At 37.2% G+C, this 24772-nt stretch overlaps 1 protein-coding gene across 1 annotated transcript in view; it reads right to left on the bottom strand.

Moving 5' to 3' along the window:
- The window catches only part of SKAP2 (src kinase associated phosphoprotein 2), a 116823-nt gene that overhangs the window by 11072 nt on the left and 80979 nt on the right, over positions 1-24772 (bottom strand). The window contains exons 9-10 of the mRNA XM_055804226.1: positions 24575-24682; positions 5735-5803 (exon numbers count right to left, since the gene is read on the bottom strand). Of these exons, the coding sequence (XP_055660201.1) occupies positions 5735-5803; positions 24575-24682 (177 nt within the window). The remainder of the gene's footprint in view (positions 1-5734; positions 5804-24574; positions 24683-24772) is intronic.

Raw genomic sequence — 24772 nt, forward strand, 5'->3', positions numbered from 1 at the left:
TGTGATGAGTTAATGCAAAAAGAATGTAAGCAATACCAGTAAGATGACCAGTTACATTATGTATACACTAACCAGACAGAATGTATATGTACTAATAATTTACATCACTGGAAAGCTATCTTCTAATTCTGATAACATAAATATCACTGAACTGGCTGGATCAAGGCTGTCATCTTAGTTTTGTTATATGATCCTTGAACAGCAGGCTTGCTGGTTATTCCAACATATACCAGTTACATTTGCATGTCATTAGTACTCTACACTATTATTTATAGTTTACAATTTAATCATGATTGGTTCACTTATATCAAGTATCAAGTGATAGAAAGCATCACGTTATAAAAAAATATAGCAGTATTCAACTTGTGGTTTTCCCTATTTTGAAAAATACTGAGATTTTCATTTTAATACCCTCTGCATGAGCAAGAAGAGCTTGTTTTCTATTTATCCATTCCAACCTGTGTTCTGTAGTGTCTTGATGGCAATACCATCATAAGGCTAACTATTCACAACCTTGATTTTAAAGCTGCCATTTAATTTTCCATAAACTGCTGATTAGTAGCTACCACTTGGTATATAGCACTAGGGGGCATTCTGACTACCAGTGCACAGATTTTTTTTTCTGTCCTCACACCAAAACCATTCATAAATAAGAGATTTGATTACCGTAAAATGCATAGATAGAATAATTTCAAGAGGAAAGTAGAATCCGTTTGAAATGTTGCATCTCCAGATTTTGGCCCTTCCTGTTTGTCAGCTCAGTATTCACCAGTTTAGCGTTGGACAGTTATAAACAGTAACACAGATTAGCACCAAATTAATTTGTGATAAATATTAAATCAGAATCTCTTTTCAGTCTTTTGATACTGCACTGATCACAGTTCCCTGTCCCATCTCATAAAAAGTAATGTAAGCTCATGTGAAAAAAACCTAAAAGTTATGTCGATATTGTATCCCACCTTTCAATCTTTCAGCAGTTGTCTTACTGATTTGGTTTAAAATACATTAATCAGACCTGTTACTTCTTCAGATTTGCCCTGAAATGAATCATGACTTTTCACACCGTTTTTTATCATTTTGAGGTCTGTTCTTACCTTTATGTGCCTGAAGTAACTTCTGTTAACACTAATGGGAGTTACATGGGGAACATCAGCAACAGGAGAGATCCCACAGCAGGTGAGACACATCTCTCCCTAGATGTTCATCATAAGCATTTAATTAAGTCTTGAAGTGGGAAAGCAATTCAACTAATAACACAGCAACACTAAAAAAGATTAATTTTAAAGTAAGTTTATTGCAACAGTGAAGATGCTGCCCAAAGACTAACCGTGGCTCTGTGCCCCTCATTTGTAAATTCAACATAAGACAGAGTTGTGGAAATCAGAAAGCCCCATTTCTCGGAGAAGCATATACCAGTACACCAGGAGCACAGAATTTAAAAATAGGCAGAGAAAATGTCAGTTTAATTTGTGAACAACTATGCTGGTCTTCCAACAAGTGTTAATTTCAGTTTTGAAATACCCGCTCATACCCACCAGCACAAGTTTCTCCGAATTCTTTAAGTGCAACTACACTTACATAAAAGCCAATCAGAACCTATACATCTAAAGGTCAAAATTCTTCATTAAACTGATTCACGGTGCTTCACAAACACAGAGGTAGAACAACAAAAAAAAAGCTGCAAAAACCTCTGCAAAACACAAGCCTGTTCTTTCTTATTTCAGCTTCTCTTTCAGCTGGAGAGGACCCTGCCAAGTTTCATTTGATTGTCTCTGAAAAACTGAATAAAACAAAACCAGGAGACATGGGAGAAGGAATTTGGTATTTACGTGACAATGAAATCAGGTGGAGCTTCTTAAACACAGGTAGTACCTGAAAACAGCTGGTAGATTTAGTATCAAGAACTTGTATGTCCATTAGAGTTCAAATTCAAAAGGTACTGATTTGCTGGCATTACTCTGCCACAATTACACTCTATTCTTACACACTGTGAAATGTTGTGGGCCATAAAAATACTATGATGACATAATTGCTAAACTTAAGTCTGTTGTATTTTGAAGGCATGGTCACTTCGGCCATGTGAATGAGGCACAGTAAAAAAAAATTTAGATGTGTAGCACAGGGTAGAAAACAGTTTGTTTTTACCTACCCACTACTTTTAATATTACCAATCACAAGAAATGGCTGAGCAGGATTTTGGGTAGATTGTTTCCCCAGGAAATACTTCTTTCATTCCAGGACAGCTATCTGGATGAACAACTGTTCAACAGTTTCCAAAATTCTTCCATAAAGAATTCCTCATGGTTTTCTTCTGCCATCTCTCTTTTTCCAGTAACAGTAATAGGAACAACAGGTATTTTTGTCCAATATACTGATAAAAACACTTCTGAGGCTGACAGATCAAACAGCAACAGCTGCCAGCCTTCCTGATGGTAGGCTTAGACTGTGTATTTCACTGAAAAATACCCACACCTGACAATACATGCTTGAAGAAAGGAAGGTGAACAGTTCAAGTAAAAAAAAAAAAAAAATAAAATTTAAAAATCTGACAAGTATATCATTCAAGCATGCACTTCAAATACTGTAGATTGTTTAAAACTTATCAATGCCCGTGGATTACTCAAGGGAAAAAATTATAAGAATATTGTAACAGCCTCAATAGACAGAAAAAAAAAAAAACCTGCCAAAACAGATTAAGAGTACGTATTTCAGAGGGATTTAAGTGTGTTGTCCAATTGCAGCCTAAGCCAATCTAACTGCAGGCTGTTCCATTCCTGCCCCCTACCTTGTCACAATTTTGGCGCTTGCCATTTCTGAGCACAATCCTGAAAGAATTGACCAAAACAAACATCGGAATTACAGCCCAAGTATGGAAATGTACTACTAAAAAAATTAGAATAAATGTGACTGTGCCTGATCTCCACTGATCTTCCACTTTAACACTGATGGCATCTAAGTTAACAAACTCTACTATAACAGTGACTTAGAACTCATAGTTAATATTATCTGTTCATGCATTGCTTGTGGAATGAAGGAACGTGTGTGTATGTTTTCCTTTCACCACTGTGATCCACTGCCCAGTATATTAAACAGCTTGCCATTCTGATTTATATTCCTTGACTCTTAACCAGATTCCATAAAAGTTGATAGTGTCAGATTTGAAGACTACTAGTCTGGACTACTTAAAAATACTTGAAAGAGGTGAACTGTGTCCCCTTTCGGTGATTACGTGCTCAGTATTTACCATACTGAAGGCTTAAAGATGGAGACAGATGAAGTTCAATATTAAAGCTATTGGAATGATTCTGTCTTACACAAGTGATTTCAACCTCCAGTGTTGGGTCTCCATGCCCAGATGAGATATAACCTGTTGAAGAACAGTTATTTGTTTGTTCTGGTGATGTCTTAAACTGCAGAGAATGCCTGTTACTTACTTACTTGCCCTTTGTCCCACACGCCATAAAAATTATGAAATAAGGGCAAAATAACTGCAGTGTATTTATTTGGACTCAACATCTAATCTAGCCCAATCTGTCCAGTATAATCTTTCTCACTTGTCTTCTCCTGCTGTTCCTTACTTATTCTAAAATCAAGGAATTTACACTGAGACAGCACAGAACATGACACTTGCTGAAACAATGATTGTGGAAATGATAATAGGTAGATAGTGGTAGCAAAAAAGACCCAGCAAGTTATATTATATAAATGAAACTCTTCAATGTTTTGGTGTTTTTAAATAGTTAGGTCACTAACATATAATCTAAAGCTATCCAGCAGCTACAGTCAGCATCAAGACTGAAGGAATAAAAAGAACTCAAGTCTGCACATTAACTGGAGTAGAGCTAAGTTAAGGCAAGAAAAGAGTAGGAAAAAAGAAAGGTTTTTTGCACTTATCAGGCTGAGCTTACAGACAACTTCCAGAATACTTTCTGTGAAATTCAGGTTTAGTAAAGCTAGGCAATATATTAAATTTAAGAATGTATGCACTGTTCGTGTGGAAAATCACAAAATATTCTTGAGTCAGGTTAGGTATTTATGATGCAATTATTACAAATACCCATGTCAATTCAGCCCCAAAAGTCAAAGAGCGTTAATTCAGTGTTGAAGAGTTAACACAATAAGATCAGATCAGAAAATTATTGCTTGAAATTAATCTGATATCTGGGGAGAACTGTTATGGTACTTTCAAGGACATTACACAAATACTAGTAAGACTGATAAGGCTGCTCTCATAGCAGTCAAAACTTTTCAGAAATGAAGGTGCTAAGGTTTTGAGTTTTCAAAAGTATGACTATTTAGATCTTCAAGAAGATACATTACTGAAAAAAAAATAAGCTGTTGGCAACTTTATAATTGGATTGACCCCACGCTCCATTACGACAACACACTCATAATTACAGTAATGTCTAAATGAGTACTAAATATTAAGGCTGTAATGAGTCATGTTGTTTTACACATGTTTTTAGCAGAGCACAATATTAACAGCTTTGAATGACTTGGCTCTTGTTTCCTTTCCAAGAAAAGCAACCCAAAACTCCTCACAGCAACCTGTTCCTGCTTTCCTGTATGGGTCAGGAAATCAGGCCTCTGTTTCCTCCCCACATGTTGCAACAGGAAGAGCACTGCAGAGCTACTTCCTAAAGGAACTCTTCTTGCCCACCCTTTCCTTGACAGCTCTGAAAGAATTATGTGTATTACGTACGGTGGTGGAAGGAGAGGCAGATTGCATGTCAGTGCAGGTCACAGTTACAATGCAGCAGATCTCAGAAAGGTGTAAGGTCTGATAAGAAGCAAGTCTTCTCTGCTTGCCGTGTCAAATCACCCATAGTTTATCTAAAGGTCTGTGCCCTTGAAGCACAAATATATCTTGTTTTTAACCATAACTGGAAATACCCTTCTGTCAAGAAAAGTTGTCTGGCCATGTGACTTTACATGGTATATGCAGTTATATTTCCAGTCCCAGAAATAATTAGCACGAGGGCAGTTTGCCAAGCTAAAGCTGAGAGAATATCCTTCACTGCCTTTCTGGGTATTTGTGTCCTTTTCCAATTTTTATGCTGCTGTCACCGGACTCTGGCATTTCTTACCCAATTCATTTGCTTTCTGTGGTAATCATATGCAATGAAGATATGCATGGCCAACATTTAAACAGGCTGCAGATCAATTAGTGGTCTTAAGTTTATCTGATTTTTATCAAAGAAGACAGAGCTTTGGGTCGATTGTCAGAGCCTGTGTCAAGTTGACCTTTTCAGAGACGTCTACATTGTCGGTCCCTTGGGCAACTTGTTGTCCCCTGTTAGTCTCTGAATGGCAGAAGTCTGTTCTGCTCAAGCACAAAGTATACACAGATGTCTATATTACGTTCTTATAGGTTTGACAGCAACTGCATGTTGTATCTATAAACTGTCCTTTAGCAGTGACACTTCCTCAATGATGATAAGCTAATTTATGCAACTAAATCTCCTTTGTGCAGAAATGAAAGCTAATTGAGTCATTACAAAGTAATTCAGGAAGGAATACCTTGTATAAATTGGCTTACTTTATAAATCCTTCTCAAGTGGTTTTCATGCATCCTAAGTGGCGCTAAGCAGTTCTGCTGCCATCAAATACCCAGGTGAAAAAGACAGCTTTGCCGAGCTATAAAAACATTATTTTAAAACAGCAAAGGGAAGAGACAAGAAAATAAAGGTAAAAATAGCGCATACAGAAAATAAAAAGGAAAGATTTTAATTACCTGAAACAGTGGTAACTTTCTCCTGGCTCAGTCTTCTTGGCACTTCAGCCTTTGAGGGAACACGTTCTTCTGCAAAACACATAACTGCAAATGAAACTCTGAAGGGACACCTCAGCTGACAGGAATTACAGCCCACATTAGTCTGAAAGCCACGCTCTACATTTCCAGAATTGTATGCCCTGTTTACTATTTTGCATTTGTACAGAAGTCGGAACATTGTTATTTCTGTGGTTTCCCCCACCCATCCAAATGCTCCAAGAGCTTTCTTTCAAAATCTCAATTGTGAACATCTGTTTCCCTTTTCAATCTGCTCTGAATGCGGTAACACAGAGCTGCAGTTCTGCTGGGTCCTATTCTGCTCCATACATTTCTTGCCAGGATAAAGGAAACTGAGGATTGAAAAAGTACCCCCAGCCCATGCTAGAATTCTGACGTTCTTAAGAGAGGTATGCAGAGAAGGCAGAGGACATCTTACCGTCAGCACTGTTATACAGAGACCCTAACTGGACACCTGCACGATGGGAACACGGCCACTACAGCTGCCATGCGGTCAGTGCTCCTAGCCACGGTTTTAAACAAGCCAGACTCTATCAAATAACTTAGTGCAAGTTTAGGAGACAAGAAAAGAAAAAAACCTGGCAGCGATCAGCTCTGCTGCATGTTTTCTGGCTAGCAGGCTTGGAACACTCCAAAATCCCCACAGGCAGTTTTGAAAGATGTGCTCCATAGTCCTTGTCCAGCACAGACAGGGGACCCCCTCTCGCCCCACCCTCACTGAAGTAAATCCACACTCCACTCAGTACAGGGACATAGGATCTGCTCCTCACACCTCAGTCAACAATTCGGTTGATGAGGCAAAAAAAGGGAACAAACTCTGAGGCTTTTTAGCTCTGTTCTTTCTTTAGGTTCATAAGGAAGTAGAAACGGATTTATCTTGGTCTTTATAGTATATGAAAACTGACAAAGCTGCTGTATTGAAGGAGGAAACAGTACATCGATAAACTCACTTCTTAAACAACAACTGGACTTTCAATACATATAAATTATTTGGCTTTGCTACTCATCACATATCCAGACATTCATGCTTATTTTTAAGGCACACATTTCAGCAATTAATTTTGATATTTTATTAATGACAGACAACAGATACAGAACTCACAGCTTTTAAAATGTTCCTTATTGTACAACTTATATGTAATTGCCTATCTACTTTGTCAAAGAATGAATTTTATATCAACAGTTCAAAGGTTTTTTAGCCTTGTAAAAATTTAATGTATCCACAAGACTGTTCCTGCAAACATTAAAGCAGATGTTTAAAGCACAAGAGTAGACCTGTTGAAATGAGTATGTATAAGTGCTGCTAACCTATATACGCAGTCCTACAAATATTACCATTATATCATGAGATTCACTTTACAAAGAGCTTTGAAATGCTGCCCTACTAAGCCAGCAGGAGTTTTTGCTCTCTGACTCTTGACTAGCTAAAAATGTGGTCGAGGTGAATGTAAACTATTATTTAAGCCTGGGGGGGGACGGGGCGGGGGGGACAGAGGGGGAAAAAAACCCCAAAACAATAGAACAGGGAAAATCTGAAGCTGCAATACAACACAAAACACTATTTACTGCATTCAGATGCAGTTATGTGTTTTCCCCCACTTGGCATAACTCTCGTCGCGTGTTTCCAAGTACACTCATTTGTTTATTTTGAGCACTCACAACTGGAGCATAAATGGCAAAAATATTGTCCCCATGTGCCGTGAGGAGCACTAGGAGGCACTGTCATTCTGTGGCTTCCCTACCACTATGAGACCACTCACAGTCACATTTTCTAGAATTGTCCTTTTTTCACAGAACAACCCAGTTTCATCCAACACACATAGCATGATATATTATTATTTATTTACATGTTTATTATATAAAATAACATTTTATATATATGAAATAAAATTTATATATATATTAAATGTTGATATTTCACATTACTGAATGTTTGGACTTACATCAGTTGGTGTGTGAAATGTACGGTGGATTTTAACTGTATCAACTATCATGGTCATCAAAATAGCTTAAACTGAGGAATGACTTGAGTAGAGGAGATTTCAACTGAAGTAAAACAGCAGAGGAGGACTGAAGAGATTTTTTTCATAAGGTACAGTTGAATACATGTAGATTGTATTGTGGTTTCATGGAAAAATTTAGACATCTGCATTGCCTTTCCTGAAAAACTTACTTCCTAGAAACAAGAGTTCACCAGATCCATACCTGATGATGAGAAGATGACTGAACCAAGGCTCCTTGAATACTGAAAAGGTCCCAGATTCGAACAAAGGCTGCCCATATTAGCATACTGGTTTGGATCCCAACCATCCCCACTTACCCCATTTTGCTTTATACTACAGAGTTGTCACAGAGAGGACAAACTTTCAGGTGCAATTAGACTGGAATACTCACTCCCAAAGCACACTGAACACGGTCCAGCTGCTAACGGGGATTCAGTCCGTGGAACCAGACTAAAGTGACTCCATAGGAAACCTCTTCTGAAACATGCACAGCACGAACATCAGGTCCTCGGCACAAACTTGTGCCTTATGAATCTGTTCTAAATGGTCCACACTATTTGCTAATGCAATCATGCTCACAGTGGAGCAGATGTACTTGCTAATGCAATCATGCTCACAGTGGAGCAGATGTAACAGGCTTGGCTTAGGGTGGTAAAAAAGAACCTATGATTCTTACCAGTGTTTTCTGGTATTATGTCATGAAGCAACAACTATGTGCAGGAGATGTTCTTTAAACACAGCAACCTCAGTTACCCCAGGAATTATGGCCGTAGTCAGATGCAACATACTAAAATTTGTCTTGCAACATGGAATACAGTCAAAAGATGAAAAATTAAGATTAAAAAAATACAGAAGTCCTTCCATATTATTAAGACAATGTGTAAGAGGAATCACACGGACCTTCTAAATAATCTAGTACAATGTTTCGTCTCTATCTCTTCTTCACACCATCACTACTACTGCAGCGAGAAAATACTCTTTTCCACCTTCTCACTGTCAAAATGAGACTAATCATCACTAATCAAACCAGTGAACACTTCTAGAGCTGTAAATCCAAAGAACCCTTGAGATACAGGTTATGTTCCATACTCTGCTGGTACTCAGAGACTCTAATGGCAAAAAAACCCAACCTTACAGAATTCTTGTGGTGACAATGCACCGAGGAACTAGCTATATTTGTTACGGGTTTTTTCAGTTAGCTCATGAAAGCTGTTGAAAATAATTTATTTAATTTGCAGTCTGAAGAAAAAACAACAAAAAAATCACCTCATCATACATGATTCTACCATCCATACAGTATAAGAAGCGAACAATGAATTCTACACTAGCTGAGTTTTTTTACATTAATTCATTGATTATTTTTTTTCCTTTCAATTTCTTTTTCTTAAAGGGAGGTGGGGAGGAGGGGTTGGGGAATCAGACTACTTGAGTATAAAACAGATAAGCCTTTGGCTTGAACAGTGCATTCCTTCAATGGAATGTAGCATCTCCATGATAAATATGAATAAACTTAGCAGTTTCCTCTACTAATACACTATTTAACCATCTTTTTACATTAGACTCTAACTTAATGCCAATATTAATTGATATTCTACTGTCTTCTACTCTCTGACACAGTGTCACTGCACAATACTAGTTTATTCTTAGATAATCCCAGGTTGTGGGTTAACATATTCTATTCAACACTTGAATAACAGTAAACAAAAACAGCTCAGCTATGCAGCAAAATCTACCAAACAACACAGATGGTTATAAGGTTTTCATTGTGTGGTTTCCATAGCAATCATATTGCAAATCTGGAAGCTTCTTGCAAATAAGCAGCTTGTATTTATACGCCTTTCGGCTGCAGCATGGAACTCTACAACATGTGAAGTTGTTATTCCAATCACATATTGTTAGAAAAATCATTGGAAGATGTTTTGATCAGTTTAGATAAAAAATACTGCAGTGCATAATGATACAAGCAATCACACGCTTGTAATGCACATCAATATATTTTCATTTGAAATTTCACTGTGGTGTCAGAAGGTTATAAGCATACAAACAAGTCTTGTAAGACAGACCCCCACAAAAATACTTGTATTATTAAACAGTCAATTTAAAAATATATCACAGCATCTTTACTTTGTACTCAGCAGAGATGACAGACGCATGCAGACAAAAAGGTGTGTACAAGAACTCCTCTACTGACACTTAACATCATGGGTCTATACTGTTTTGCGCAAGAAAAAGTAAAAGATACAAAAGCTTCACTCCTCCACACTGGTTTTTTTGCTACCAAAGAATGACTCTGTTCAAATGTAAACAAGAACTTTTAAGTGTGAATAAATGCTTGCTGTGGAAAGAGTCAAGACCTTTTCTCTCCCAGATTTATAATTTTATGAATTGACCTAATCCCACATAGGCATATGACAATTCTTATTTCATTCCTGCTTCCACGGGTCAAGCTAGCTCCCACCCAACATCTCAAACAGAAAAGTCTTATTCCTGCATGACAAGCTTGAGTGAAAAAAACAATTTCCACAACAAGCAGAAGAGACAGAGACAGAAACATGTCATCCAGACAAGCTAAACCTGGTATTACAGATGAGATGACATCAAAATATGAGCAGAAGCAGCAGCTGCATCTGAATAAACAGTCACCACTGTCCTCAGAAATACGATGGGAAACAAGTAATACAGAATTGTATTCCAACAGAACACAGAAAGAGATATGCAGGCTATGAATGTATAAAGATACATTTTAATGAACAATATTAACACTTTAATTTCAGTTGAGAACAGCCCATGTCAACTCCTAGCCCCAACTCCTTTCAACACACATGATCCAAGTCTGATTCCAAGACAGAGGTAAAAGGTTTCATTCAAATATACTACCAGCTAAACTGGATGGGACCTTCAACTAACACTTTTTGCACAAGTTCTAAGGAGCTTTTGAAAACAAACATTATTTAAATTCTAGCGTAAATGAAGTTGAGTATACGCACCACTCTGACTGTACTGACCTCCCAATGGCCTCAGATAAATAGGACTGGCTGTAGAAAGTGGAAAAGCTAGAATCATGAAATACTTTAAGATAGAAGGGACCAGTGGAAATTGCTTAGTCCAGCACCCTGCTCTAACTCTGAAAGTTAGATCAAGTTTCTAGGAAACAGCATTTGGCTTCTTTTGGTACTCCATGCTAAGCTATTCAGCAGCAGTTTATAAGGGTCTGTGCATTTTAACAGTTCACGTATGAGACAGCTGAAGCTAATGACTTTACAGAACAGGATTAGCTCAAATGACTCAGTTTTGTCCACATATTGCCAAGTCTCCAGATGTGAGGTTTCCTGGATTCCTTGAGAAATCCTGCACTTTTTTTTTTCCTCAGTCGCACTCCTTGTATCTTGAAAAGGCGCTACTGTGCACCACCGATACTCCCAATTGTGTACACAATCTGAATAATCAAACCAGCCATCTCAGCTAAAAGTGAAGCACTGTCTCCTATTGAGAAGACCTTGTAAAAGTTACCACCTCATCCTCACAGAAGAGATTAGAAGATATTGTCATAAATTAACTCAGGATCAATGCTGTAGGAAAAGGAGGTGAGAAGGAGAGGAAGTGATATTGGAGTCCTGGAAAGTCACTTAGCTGTTTTCTGCAGAATAAAAATTCTCTCTTAAAGCAACCTTCCTGTGACACCACCCAGTGAATCTAAGCATATGTTATGGTTTGGCTTAATCAAAACCAAAAACCAGATATAACATTCCCTTCCTATTTTGGAGTTACAGCATTTGCTAAACTAAAGAGTAAAGTAAACCAAAAACATCCCAGTCTCACTAGGAACAAATACAAAACACACTTCAAGGCTGCAATTTTCTAGTCTTGTGCAGAAGAATGTTGTTTGGATCGTATAACTATTGCTATGAAGAGTAATAACCAAGTGAAGTAGCAGAGAGAAATGAGCAAGTCTGGAGAACTGTTTGAGAAAAAAATTTCTTTCTAAATACATCTGTGAAGAAGACACTGCATTTCTCCTATATTATTGTGCATCCACATGAACCATACCTGGGCAATGGATGAAAAATCCCTGTTTTTAAAAGCAGGAAGATACTATGTGACTTCTCACAAGTTTACTGGAAAAAACAAGCACTAAAATATTTTTCTAGCAGAAAGTATTTTTTATAATGTTTTAGGGCAGGAAGTATGAAGACTAAGTGATCAAAGAACACAGCTCTGTCCTTGGAGGAAAAACAGTTACCCTCACACAAGACAGAGAATCGAGCATTGCTGGCAAGGTTGTCCACAGTTTTCCCAAAGTGGATCTTCTCACTCTACCGGGCATAATTTCACCAAGTTTTCAGGAAATGTAGGAGCATGCTTTTCATATTTGCCTTTCCTACTTCTTAAGACCCAAATATCTGTTAGCACCTTTCCTCTTTTTCTTTCCTTTCCCCAGAACCAAGTGTCCCAGTAATCTTGCTTTCCTGCCCTTGCTCCATTCTGTAGTCACAGCCAACTCATACAAAGATTAATTTTGTTCATTTACCAAACACAGACGTTGCTAGTGTCAAAGGTGCTGCTTCCAGGCCTTCACAAGGCCCTTCTGGCTTTAAGAGCAAAGTATCACAATGGGAGGAAAACCATGCTCAGTCACCTGAATGACAGAACAGAACATTTTCATTAGGACAACTGAACAATCCACGGGGGTACAAGGCAATTCCTGGTTTTAGTTATGAATATATTCAGATTTAGAGCACTCCTTGCTAAGAAGCTCTCCTTGCAAAGAAGCAATCCTCAGTCATGTTCTGAGTGACAGCTGCATCAACGTAGTTGTGCAGTTCCTAGCACTAGTCTTCCAAACGACAAATAATTTAAAACCTCCAATTAAAAAAAAGCAACAACTTTACATTCTCTACATTCTCTTTTTCTTCTTAGACAAACACAGATGCAAAAGAATTAACAGGTTATCAATTTAACATTAAAGGAGGAAAACAATTAGCTAGTCTGACAGGATTAGAAAAAATAGAAGTATGTAAAATCTTGGTCACACCAATAGCAAGCTTGGGAGGAGAGGAGGTAAAAAAAGGCAGGAAAAGCGTAAGTACATACTGGGAAAGACCATTTAGAATTTTTATTTTGGAATACTAAAATTTATTTGGAAATAATGCTTTGGATCTAAGTATTATTAATAAAATTCAATACAAATATGCCCAAGTGCAATATGCACTGCATAGAAATAAGAGATGGGGTTTGCACTGACCTTTTTATTTTCTCATGAAGACAGACGTGGTAATAGTAATTCTTCTCAAGAGAAAAGATAAAGGTCATCACAAACAAGTTCAATCATGGATATGCACACAATAATTATAATGAAGAATTAAAAGAAATCACAGGGAGATTCACTTCCAGAAACTCATTCATTCTTTTCCCATATTTATATTCACAGACATTTTGTATTTACAATTAATATCACTGTTTCAGACATTTGTTTTCAGAAATCAGGTCTCTCAGAATTGTCTAATCCTATATGCTAAATAAACGAGTCAGAATATATTAAACTCAGAAAACAAAAAATTCTTTGATGAGCCATCAAACAAGGTGAAAATCTTGTAAGTGACTTCAGAATCCAGCTCTTTACAAATTCCTTAAGTTTGATTGGCACTTATTTAAATGTTACCTATACTTTTTGATCAAGAGATTAGATAACAACTTCCACACCTGAACAGAAGCATCTCTGAAGGTAAAGTTTCACGTTAGCTTCCAACAAAAGCATAATTTTGGCTCCACTTCTAAAAATGTTCCTAAATCTTCAAATTTGGCATACAAAATGGAGGCAACAGGCATCTTACCTACAACCATATTCAAACACTTAAAGAAAGAATAAAATATTTTTAAATATTCCTCTTAACAGGCCTCAACAATGTAAAGGAAAGCTTCTGGGGTTTAATGTTTCTACATGCTCATCTAATTATTTAGCTGCTTAATGAAAAATGCTCCCTCCTCTGTCTCCCCTCACCCTCCCAAAAAAGTAGTTGCAATTTGTGGACAGAATGCAAATTAGTAGTTCTAACAGACAAACCAAACAATTTTAAAGCTGATTCCATGGTTTTATTGTAGGTTCACAGGAATTTGTGCTACAGACTGCTTGCCTAAATACGTGTGGCATGCACAGAAGTGCATTCTTTATATATAAACATAATAAAGATTTATGTGAACTCACTGTAACTAAAATAAATTTGTTTGTTCTCTCAACCCGTAACAGCTCTTAGTTATGTAAATAGTTTAAGTGTTCAACATGACATTTTATAAACCTTATTATTTTAGCAAAACGTTTTAATAAATGTGGTGGCTATTAAAATCTACATAGAAAATATAAATAGTTCTCTATGTACATACATCTAGCAATCAAATATTCAATTAACTGATCTACACTGTATAACTCTGTACTACAGTGTTATTTGACAACTATGTACAGGGGTTATATTTCTCAAGCTTAAATTTATATGATAGCTAGAAAAAGTGTCAAGTAAAGTTTCTCATACTCGTTGATCAGCAGCAAGATTTAAATTTAAAAGCCATTTCTGAAAACTACATATCCCTAATTGTGACAAATGTGACTTGACATAATATTTACATACATAGAATTCATAAAGAAAGCATCTTATTTAAACCACATAATATCCTTTAATAATCCGCAGGGCTAAAGTATTCAAATTTATACTCTGATTCTAGAAATTAACTTACTCAAAAAAGGGACAGAAGACAAGGCATTTCAGCATAGCTCACTTCAGTAAAAGGAAACACAATACAGTCGTTGGCATGTTTCCACAAGAAAAGTCTGGCTCCCAGATGCTTCTCTTAACTCCTTTACAAATGTTCTACCAAGACATTTTTGCATTCTCTGCGTTGATCATTAACTGCACATTGACAAAAAAAAATTCAGCAGTTTTCACCCTTTGGGTATTTTCATGAAAAGTAACATACCCACCCCACTGCCTCTTTTCACTGTTTATGGCCCATGCATCAAATCGAATTATGTCAACGACGCGCAATCTTTTCTCCAGCTTAAAGGGTGAAATAAATTGTAAAAATATTCTTGTAACAATTCACTAGTAAACAAAAATCATGTTAAATCAGAAATAAGCAGAAAATTATAGCTCCAATACAAACTCTTTCCACGTACCACATTTTGGGTAATGTTCCCACACTGATTTCTACAAACGCTGCCCCATTCCCCCATTCTCATACCTTATTATGTCCAGAATGGGACCAGCAGCTCTGGATGTCAGACCTTACTAGCCCTACATGCCACGTACCACGATGCACCGCAGGCAGACGAGGTAGGGCAGCAGGGATCTGGAAGTAGTTCATAAGCAGGAGATGACAACTGCACCCCAGGCAGCTCACCATGTTACTGTGGGATTGGCATGCAGCTGGATCCCAGAAAAACCCAGGGGCCCCAGAGTCCCAGATTACTTGAATTCTCTCACAGCTGATACTTTGGATTACCCAGCTCTCAGGCCAGAGACACAACACAGTCCCAGTTAGGCTGTAAGGGCCACCATTTGGAGGCCTGAGCTAGGCGCTTTAACCAGCAATTGGGTCTTATGACCCATATGGAGATTATGACAAAATCATACCCATCTTGAACTTTTGTTTACTGAATTATCTGAAACCACTGTTCAACATTTAGTAATGGAGATGCCTTACTTCTTAAGGAAATAAATTTGAAACGGGCATGGAGGCAAGTATAACTTCAGTTAATTTCTTTTGGAACAATGGAAGGATGACCCTCATGCTAGGATCCACGGGTTTTCCTGTAGACAGTGCTTTGTTATGAAAATGCAATTCCTTCCTTTAATTCCCAGTTTTTACTCGCAGTTGTCTTCAAGATCCAAGGACAGAATAATTGTTACAGCCTGCTAAAACAAAACCCTTCCACAAACCAAAGATGGAAGTACTGGAACCTCTTCCTTAAGGATATTGAACGTTCCCAAGATCTTAAGCTATTTTCCATTAGAACACAAACTCAAGAGTTTTTAGGTAGAGAAAAATCAAGATCTGCTAGGAAAAAGTAGACTTCAAAAAAATTACTGAAACTAAACAGCTCTTGCGCCAACCATCCCCTATCTGGATGAGAAAATTTTCCTCCCACCTTGCTGTCTAATCCATGTCTCACTGGCTTGCCAAAACAAAACACAACACTTTGCTCGGTCTCTTCTGGCTTCTTAAGAAAACGCTCCTCCGTTCACTGCTGAAGCTGAGCTGTGTACGTGCACCCTGCAGTTCCCTGGAGCATCCCTCTCTCTGCTCTAGGGCACAGCAGACTGCTGCATCTTGCCCTCCCTGCCTGGTCCACTGTGGGGTCCGGGAGCTGTACCCTGCTGACCATTTTCTTTTCTTAGAAGCAAATAACCTGCTTCTTTCAAAGACCCCTAAGCCAGTCCAGGGAGCAGCAGTAAAGACAAGGAAAGAGGCATCTTCTCCTGTGTTGCCTTCCTTGTATGTGTGTAATCTAAACATAACATCAATCGCAAACACAGTACACTAACACGCAAGCAAATCAGGTACACATGCATACGGCCAGCAAAATTCATGAAGCCAGGTGTTTTGCTTGGCTAATTTCTCCATTTTTGATGACAGTGGGTAGGAAACTGAGTAGCTGATAAAAAGCACACTGAGAGGAAAAGACATATACAGAAGGATTTACACTGATGTGTTTCTAAAGGCTGAAAAATTCAAATAAGGAATTTGTATCCACAGTAACAGTGATTAATTCGGCCTTTAAAGCCCACCTTGTTGGGTCTTATTTGAGAATCGAGTTGTATAAAATATGGTTCTTTAATAGGTACCTTGTGGAAACCAGAAAAGTTGAGAAGCGATAGCCTGAGGCACCATGTAACCTCTGGTTGCTCTCGTTTCTTAAAAAACCTCTACCTAACGGTTTTAATAGCCTGATATGCAGTCATTTGTCACAAATTCAAAAAGTAAAGGTTCCTTGATCTATCTATATAGTATTCATCACTGTTATAGCCAAGCAGTAGAGCAAGCCCAACATTTCTGTTTTCATAAATATACATAATACAATTGACATTTTGCTTTGAACTTGCTAAACCACAGCAATTCCTCACATTTATGGTTAATAAACTATCTCACATACCAAGACATTTCTTCTGAATGTTTTGCATTAGAATTATTGCACTGCTTCTTAATTAGATAAAAACAGTGCTACCAAAGAAAACTACTTTGCTTTCAAGAGAATGAACTTTGGGTCCATAACCCATTGAAGACATGCATGCATAAACAGAGCTTTGTTCACATTTAACATGAAGCCAGCTGTCAGCAACAGAGTCAACACTGAAAAAACTATGATACAAGTAAAATTACTTTGTGCGATTTTGTCTCACCAGGATGACAAGCCTTTCTGAGACAGGATTCTATCTCTTAATAACAAACAACTTCTGTCACATACTGTTCACATCAGACTGGTTTTACAAATCAATAGTGTCAAACGTTGTTTAGTGCTGGTGGCACAGAAAATAGTACAAAAATGACTGATCAGTACTTGCAGTAAGATATTTCTTATTTCAATAAGTAAATTCTCTTTCAATGAGTTGAGTGCTAATTAGTTTTTGAAAGAGTTCTTTAAACATAAAAATGCATTATTTAAAAATGCTTCCTGTTTAGCTATTAAATTATGTCTTCTAATTTTAAGCAAGTAAGCTTCAAAATGCCAATGGACTATGCAGACTTAAAAATCTATTCCTTCTTTATTGGGGGGTTTGTTTGGTTTCTTGGGGCTTTTTTGTCTGACTGGGCTTTAGGGTATTTTTGTTATTTTTTGCTCTCTGAAATACAGAAACAAAATTCAGCCTTTGCAAATCCAAAACTTTGATAAACACAGCCTTTCCAACATGAACTCTTTCAGTTTGTTGTAACACTTGACCAGGAATTCGGGAAGGCCACTCCTATTTTCTCCACTTGTAAACTCTATGAAAACTATGACATTCAAAACATCTGAAAACGATGAAGTCTTGCAAGCAGTTCAAAGAGAGGAGAATAAATACCTAAACTTAATAGCACACATTTTCCATTTACTGTAAATATTGTAATTAACTGCTTTGAATCTCACGGATGACCAAATTTGCTGCGGCAGAAGTGCATTACTAAAGAATACTCTTCTACGACTATTTCTCAGCAGACAATCCCACTCCAAGTCCAATCAGCGAATATAGTCACGCAAATCAGACTAAATATGAATACTTAGTTATTATTAATTTTTATTGTCCTCCTTGCTTGCACATTTTTGAATGAGTGTGTGATTGGGGAGCAGGGGTTGAACTGCATCATAGACAGTAGGCTTCCTGACAGCTATGGGCCACCTGATGTTCACAGGCCACCACTTCGTATTAACTTCACAAGAAACACTGAAGAGCCTATGAACCTAATTTTTCCTCCTGAAGATTTACCACTTCCCACTCAATGGACTTCTCATTCTTTCCAGCTACACCAGAAACTTACCTCCTCTTCCATCACTGATACCTAACATCAACAGAAAGAAAAGGTTCCCTCTTTAGCTGTAGGATTGCATTAATTGAAATTAAAGCCCAAGCCCTTGTGGCAAACAAAAGCTGAGGTCCAAGTATCAAGTTCCTAACCACCTTCTGGATGCAATGCCTTTAAATACAAAAAATTGTCTGAATTCATAACTCACGTCTCGAGAGCATTTAGTACTAGCTGAAGGATGCTCCAAAGTATATATAAATCCCATAAGCATACTGCCTCAAAACGCAGAGTAACAGAGAATTCAGACACAGCTCCATTTCATCATAGCAGTTGGGATGTAGCAATATACAGTTGAAAGAGATTGTTTTTCAATTATTTCCATGTCTGGCCTGTAGTCAAAGACACTTAGCAGACCCCAAATCCCAGTGATCAAGAAAACAAAAATCACACATCTTGGACAGCAAAAAAAATCTTTACTATTCCCTGACACCAAAATGTAGCTTACATTTGCTTTTCACTGCTCTTGTATTATTTGAATTATTTTTTATTTAAAGCAAACTGAGTAAGTCCCATAGCACCCCCTTCTCCTTATTCTGGTACTCTACCTATGAGCAAGATATGACCAAAAATACTCCATATTCCAAAATAACACAATGGCTAAACAAGTGAAAAATATTAATTTCTTAACAACACTGAGATCCAATCTTTGAAAAAATGGTTTTGAAGAATGTTCAATGCTTTAAAAGGAAAAAAAATCCCTTGCTGTGTTCTTGAATCTTAAAGATGTTTTAATTGAAATTATTTGAAACACTTTCAGCAATTATTTTGGAAACTCATCTTTAGTACTGCCCTCAAAAATGTTTACGTTACATCCAGTCTTTTCAGCTTCAAATACTCTAGACCCTACTTCCCTGCTTACACTTTATATTTTGAAATCACTGCATTTACAAATTAAAAGCATTTAGAATTCTTTCTGTGGAAAAAAAAAACCACAAAAAAAAAGTTGATGGCACACCAGCATTATATAGAACTTCTGTGCACCAGAAGTAAAGAATTCCATAACTACTTGAAGCAAACAACAGATGCCGGGAGGAATTTGGACAATATACCAGGATACATGATATACTGACTTAACAGCAATGATCATAGGTAACGTCTCAGATTCCATAACCACCCCTGTCTCTGCTGACTTAAACCTACTGCTCAGGTTTACAACAACCAATTAACAGTTTCTTCATTTTAGCTTACTGGTTTTAGAAACTTGATGATACAGCTGTAATTCACAACTGGGACTGCTTGACACCAAATGTTTGTTGTGCCCACAGACCCTGACTGTGACATATTGAAAACTCTAAAATAAGCAAAGGTGTCCTGAAAAGGCATTTTCATTAACACAGTGCTGTGAAATCTTCACTTCTAGTGCCAAGAAGTCAATACATCTGACACATTTTGAGAACACAAATATTTGCTGTGGTGTTTGTGAATGACAGATCAAACTTACACTCAAGCTCTACTACATAATCATAACTTCCTCCTTCCCAAGAACAGGTAAATGAGGTCACATTCTTTTTTTCCTCCCTCCATGCTCATGAAAAGAGTACATCATCAAAAAACAAGTTTGCTTCTTCAGAGCTCAAGCAATCCAGTAGCAAGAGGAGATGAGGAGGATATTAAGTCATGCTGCTTAACTGCAGAGATTAACTGTTCAAAAAAATGAAAGCGACAAAGCTGCTTAAAGAGACAACCATCAGATAGAGACAGGATGATCATTTCCTACCTCAACACTCAATGTCAGAAATAAGCTCTGAAATATCAATATAATTGTAAAACTATTTAAAAGACTTTGTTTAAACTGAGTAAACAAATTAAAAAGCATTTCTTTGCATAGCACGCTTGCTACTGCATAAAATAAGCCATTTACCTTTTCCTGAGCTTTGTTTCAGTTACAGTTTCCCTAGCTCTGCTTCCAGTACACTGCAAAACAGAATTAACCGGCCAGATACCTGGGCTTGACCAAACTTGACCTGCTTGACTGAAAGCAGGAATCAAAACAAAAGCAGGCTTCCCATGACCCATGTCCCAACCTGAGATTGAATCAACCCTCAGGTTTAATCTACTTAGTAAACTAAGAACTGATTCGAGTGAGTTCTTGGCTAGGTCAATTCTCCACACCAGTTCCCCTGACCAGAGATCACCACAACACTGAATTCCGCCATCCTTCCCTCCTGCTCACTCAGAAGTTCTCTGTGTTATGGACAGGCTGAGAAGAGATCCAACCTTACCCATTCTTTAAGGGCATTTTATCATCTCCATGCACCAAAAAAGCACCACCAAAGTAAGAATCAGACCTTACCTTTGGAAGCATTTTCATGGCAACTATACTGTACACCATGGACACTACCGCTAGAATGCAAGTTTGTGAGCAGAAAGAGAACAGAAGAAAAAAAGATAACCCAAGAGTGAAAATTAAGATAAGTATGTTAGCTCGGATTAACATCTCCTTCCTCCTGTTGTACGGGAGTGTTGTAGACAGTACACAAACTGTTGAGCTTGTAGAAAGGATCAAGGTGACAGGCAGTAGTTAGCATTGCAGTTTTGGGTATGTGCTCCATACAGATGTGAAACCGCAGAAGATCATACTGAAGGCCCTTAAAAATTATGTCTCAAACCCTGACTTAATAAAAGAAGAAGGAAAAAAAAAACAATCAGTCAAGGGCTGTAACAGATGGCATCATCTTTAAAGCCACAAGTGTTCACTCTTGTGACAAGGACAAGTCTTCTGCTTAAAACACCACTAAGCTAGAAACACTATGCATCTAGGTAGTTCTACATACACAGTTATTTAATACTACAGTTTTACAAGTTATTTTATGTCACACCTTAAAATATCCAGCTGCGGACTGCAAATTATATAATGTGTACCAAGGCAGAAAATAAATATCTGATTAAGCAAAAAGGGGCCTGCCTTTACAATATTTTTCATTTTGCTTAACAAAGTTTTCCTCCGTGCTTTTATTAAAAAACAAAAAGACAAAAGCTTTGTTTGTTGAAGACAGTATAAAGGTTTCTCTTCCTGAACAATCTTGCAAGGAAGGTTTTACAAGTTGGGAAATCTTTGGCAGTTCTGGCATTTTTTACTCTACTTGAATAACCACAGTAAAACACTGGCTAATACTGAAAACCAGGAAAATGATGCTTCTATGGTAAATAGGAATTTGTACATGCTATTAAAGAAGAAAGTGACTTAACAGATCAAAAGATTAGTTTTCCCACCTCTCTTTGTACCCCCTCCAACTATCAACGCACTCCTCCTGCCAGCAGACAAATTGAATGCCACTGAAATCTGTGCTTTTAATAGGCTAATAGACTGTGACCATTCTGAATACTGGTTTGAAGCTATCCAATTCCTGCCTGGAAAATTCATCTACACTGTCTCCTGCCACAAGTTGGTGGAAAAAAAAATAGCTAAGCAATGAGATAGCTGGAGAATACAGCATCAGTCAGTCCTGATTACTGCAACAGTTCTCAAAAAATCCCAGTTTTCAAAAGTGTCCAAAGATTTCCATATCCTTTTTTTTCTTTCAAACACTCTTTATTCAAATACCAAACCAAATATTACCAAATGGACTGCATCATGAACTGGTTTCATTTGTTTCTGAAACGTTGATATAAAAAACACCACAGAACCACAGAAATGCAAAATTTTACTTACTTAAGAAATTGAAAGTTATAGCCAAATAAATAATAACAAGATACAATGAGCTGCGTACCTGAAATTCAATATGTATAAAGCTAGTGCATCTGCAGAAACAGAGGATCAGAAGCCTCTAACATGAAGATGCTTTGAGAATAAAAACAAAGTTAGAATTAATTTCTTCTCCCTCTTCACAGTGATCTAAATATATTTGCTTTCTGCATTCCAGAGTTTAACATAGCTTTGTGGCTGTACAAGTAACTCTTTTTCTGTTCTCTTAACTGGCATTCAGAATTCCTTATTTGTTCTATATTATTAAGTCAGATAACAGCAAGGATAATGATGCTCCACCCTTTGATCATGAAAGGAAGAAAGAGTAATTCACTTACCTGGGAAAATAGAAAGGACAGCCAACTGGAATTAAATGCAACCAATCGGGCCTAATTAAGGCAGATGAGACCAAACTGGAGTATGCCCTTTTACCATCCAGTTTAGATGAACAGCTATACAAGAACCAAATTAGGCCTGCTCCTGCAAGGTTTGTCAACTAGCATTTCACCTAACACTCCAATATGCTACGTATTAAGAAAGGAGGACTGCTCTAAGGCATCAAAGCCATAAGTTTCTAATTCCATTTAAGCAAATTACTATTAAAGCACACTTATGGAAGAGAAACAGACACTTTAATCACCTAAAATGTATCGCAAATTTATGCTTTATTTTTGCTTAATTATGCCAACACATCACAGACAAAATTAAGAGCTCCACTGCACAAGGTAAGATGGTCCTTTCTGAAAAGTTTACAACAGACAGTAACAGACAAGATGGAGAAAGCATGAGATAAAGATAATCCCTACTTGGTAACATGAAAATGAAGCACCATTCCAAGATCATGGTGAAAGAAATTCATTTAACTAAAAATTGAAACTATATTTCTTGAATAACAGAAGAACTATCCTTTCTTTGTAACAGCTGTTCTGTTACATTTCAGATTTATTAGCTACATTAGGAGACAACAGTTCCTAAAAAAGACATAAAAATGGGATCTAAGTGAAAATACTCTAAATTTGTGCAGAATCATACCAAGGCAGCAATTCTCTGAAGACAGAGCTCGAAGCAAAGAACTCAAAGCATATACTAAGTACTGTCCCTCTACCAACATTGTACGTGTTATTGCTCCAGATCTACTTATTGTTTGAGATTCAAATGAACAGGTAAGATAAGTTCAGGAAAGAGTAATTTACCCCAGGATACAGCTAGAGCTTCTTTAACAAAAGCATAAGCAAGCATCCAAGATCACCACCTATAAGAGCCTCAGCATCCAACAAGCACTGGAACAAGGTTTGGCTGTATCCTCTAGCTGTAAGATTAAGCCCTGTAATGGAGCTTTTATATTCACTGCAGAAGAGTTTTTGAGCATGCATGACACACAACACCCCATTTCAGCAGAACATGTATTCTGTGCTGATATAGTCTAAGCACAATTCAAAGCAATGGAAAAAAAAAAGAAAAAAAGGTGCTTAAAGAATTGAGCACAGCTACAATTCTACAATAATCAGTTTCACCAGCCACTCATGCCCTCTGCTCCCTTGGTTCACGGAAATGACCTTAAAATGAAAACCAAGACACACTAGAAAATGTTCTTTTCTCCAATGGTCAGAATATTCATAAAATAATTCTAATTTATAATGAAATTTTAATAAAAGATACAGAAAGTTAGTCAGCATCACATGACATGACTATTTCCTCTCAAGATATTGCTGACAATTGCACTGCTCCAAACAGCAAGACGTGCAGAACGTACAAAGTGATTATCAATTGTCATACCACTTCAAAACACCGTTTCTTAGCTAATGGCAACTGAATTCTGATTTTTTTTCGTAGCTTCTTAAAATATAACCAAAACCGACCACCTTTCACCTAAAACTTGAATGTCTATGATCAACTCTAAGAGCTTTTGCCAAGCTCTTTTTACTTCGTTTTGCCACCGGATAGATAGTCTTGGACATCTACAGGCATAATCATTTGACCACATCAGAAAGTAAAAGTTTCTGTATAATCAACATCATGCTGGAAGATATGAAACAAAAGAACGTCAATACTCCTGTTGCTTTATTCACAATGCATCTCCAGAGCCCCTTCAAACCAAACCATTGCTTTCTTGCAGGATTATTAGTACCATGTATTAGGCAGCAGCTGATAACATATGGAGTGATAGTGAACTTCTGCTTAACACAAATGACAAAATGAATAAAGAAAAAAATGGTGGGCAAGTTGGTGGAAAAGGCTGTAAGGCAAGTCAATTTTTTAATTTAAAAAAATTGCATACCAGAGAATGTTAACGAACTCAAAGTCCCCTGAGACCGCTTTTACACATTCTGCAATATTTTGATACCCCTGCTAAAGAAAACTGTATTGTTCTCACTTGGACCTGGTTGAAGACTTTTTTTTTTTTTCAATGTCATAGCAGAACTGGAAATGTGGAAGTATCTTATTCGTCGGGTTACTTTACACACTTACTTTCAGCCACTCAGAGTTAACTAGAAATAGAGAAGATAAAACCATCACAAGTCACGAAGTAAAAAATTTCAAAAATACCTTTAACTTCTTCATAAATGCTATCATCTATTGGTTCACTGTTCACTTGTCCAACATCATCATATTCCTCCTCCTCCTCCTCCTCAGGAATAGTATTAGATTCCATATCTACATAACAGCAGTTTAGAAAGTTAACATTTACAAGAAAAGAATGCCTAAGCAGAAATTCATGCAAAATGAAAACACAATTCTTTTATA

Source organism: Falco peregrinus, chromosome 5 (genome assembly GCF_023634155.1).
Source record: "Falco peregrinus isolate bFalPer1 chromosome 5, bFalPer1.pri, whole genome shotgun sequence".
NCBI lineage: Eukaryota > Metazoa > Chordata > Aves > Falconiformes > Falconidae > Falco > Falco peregrinus.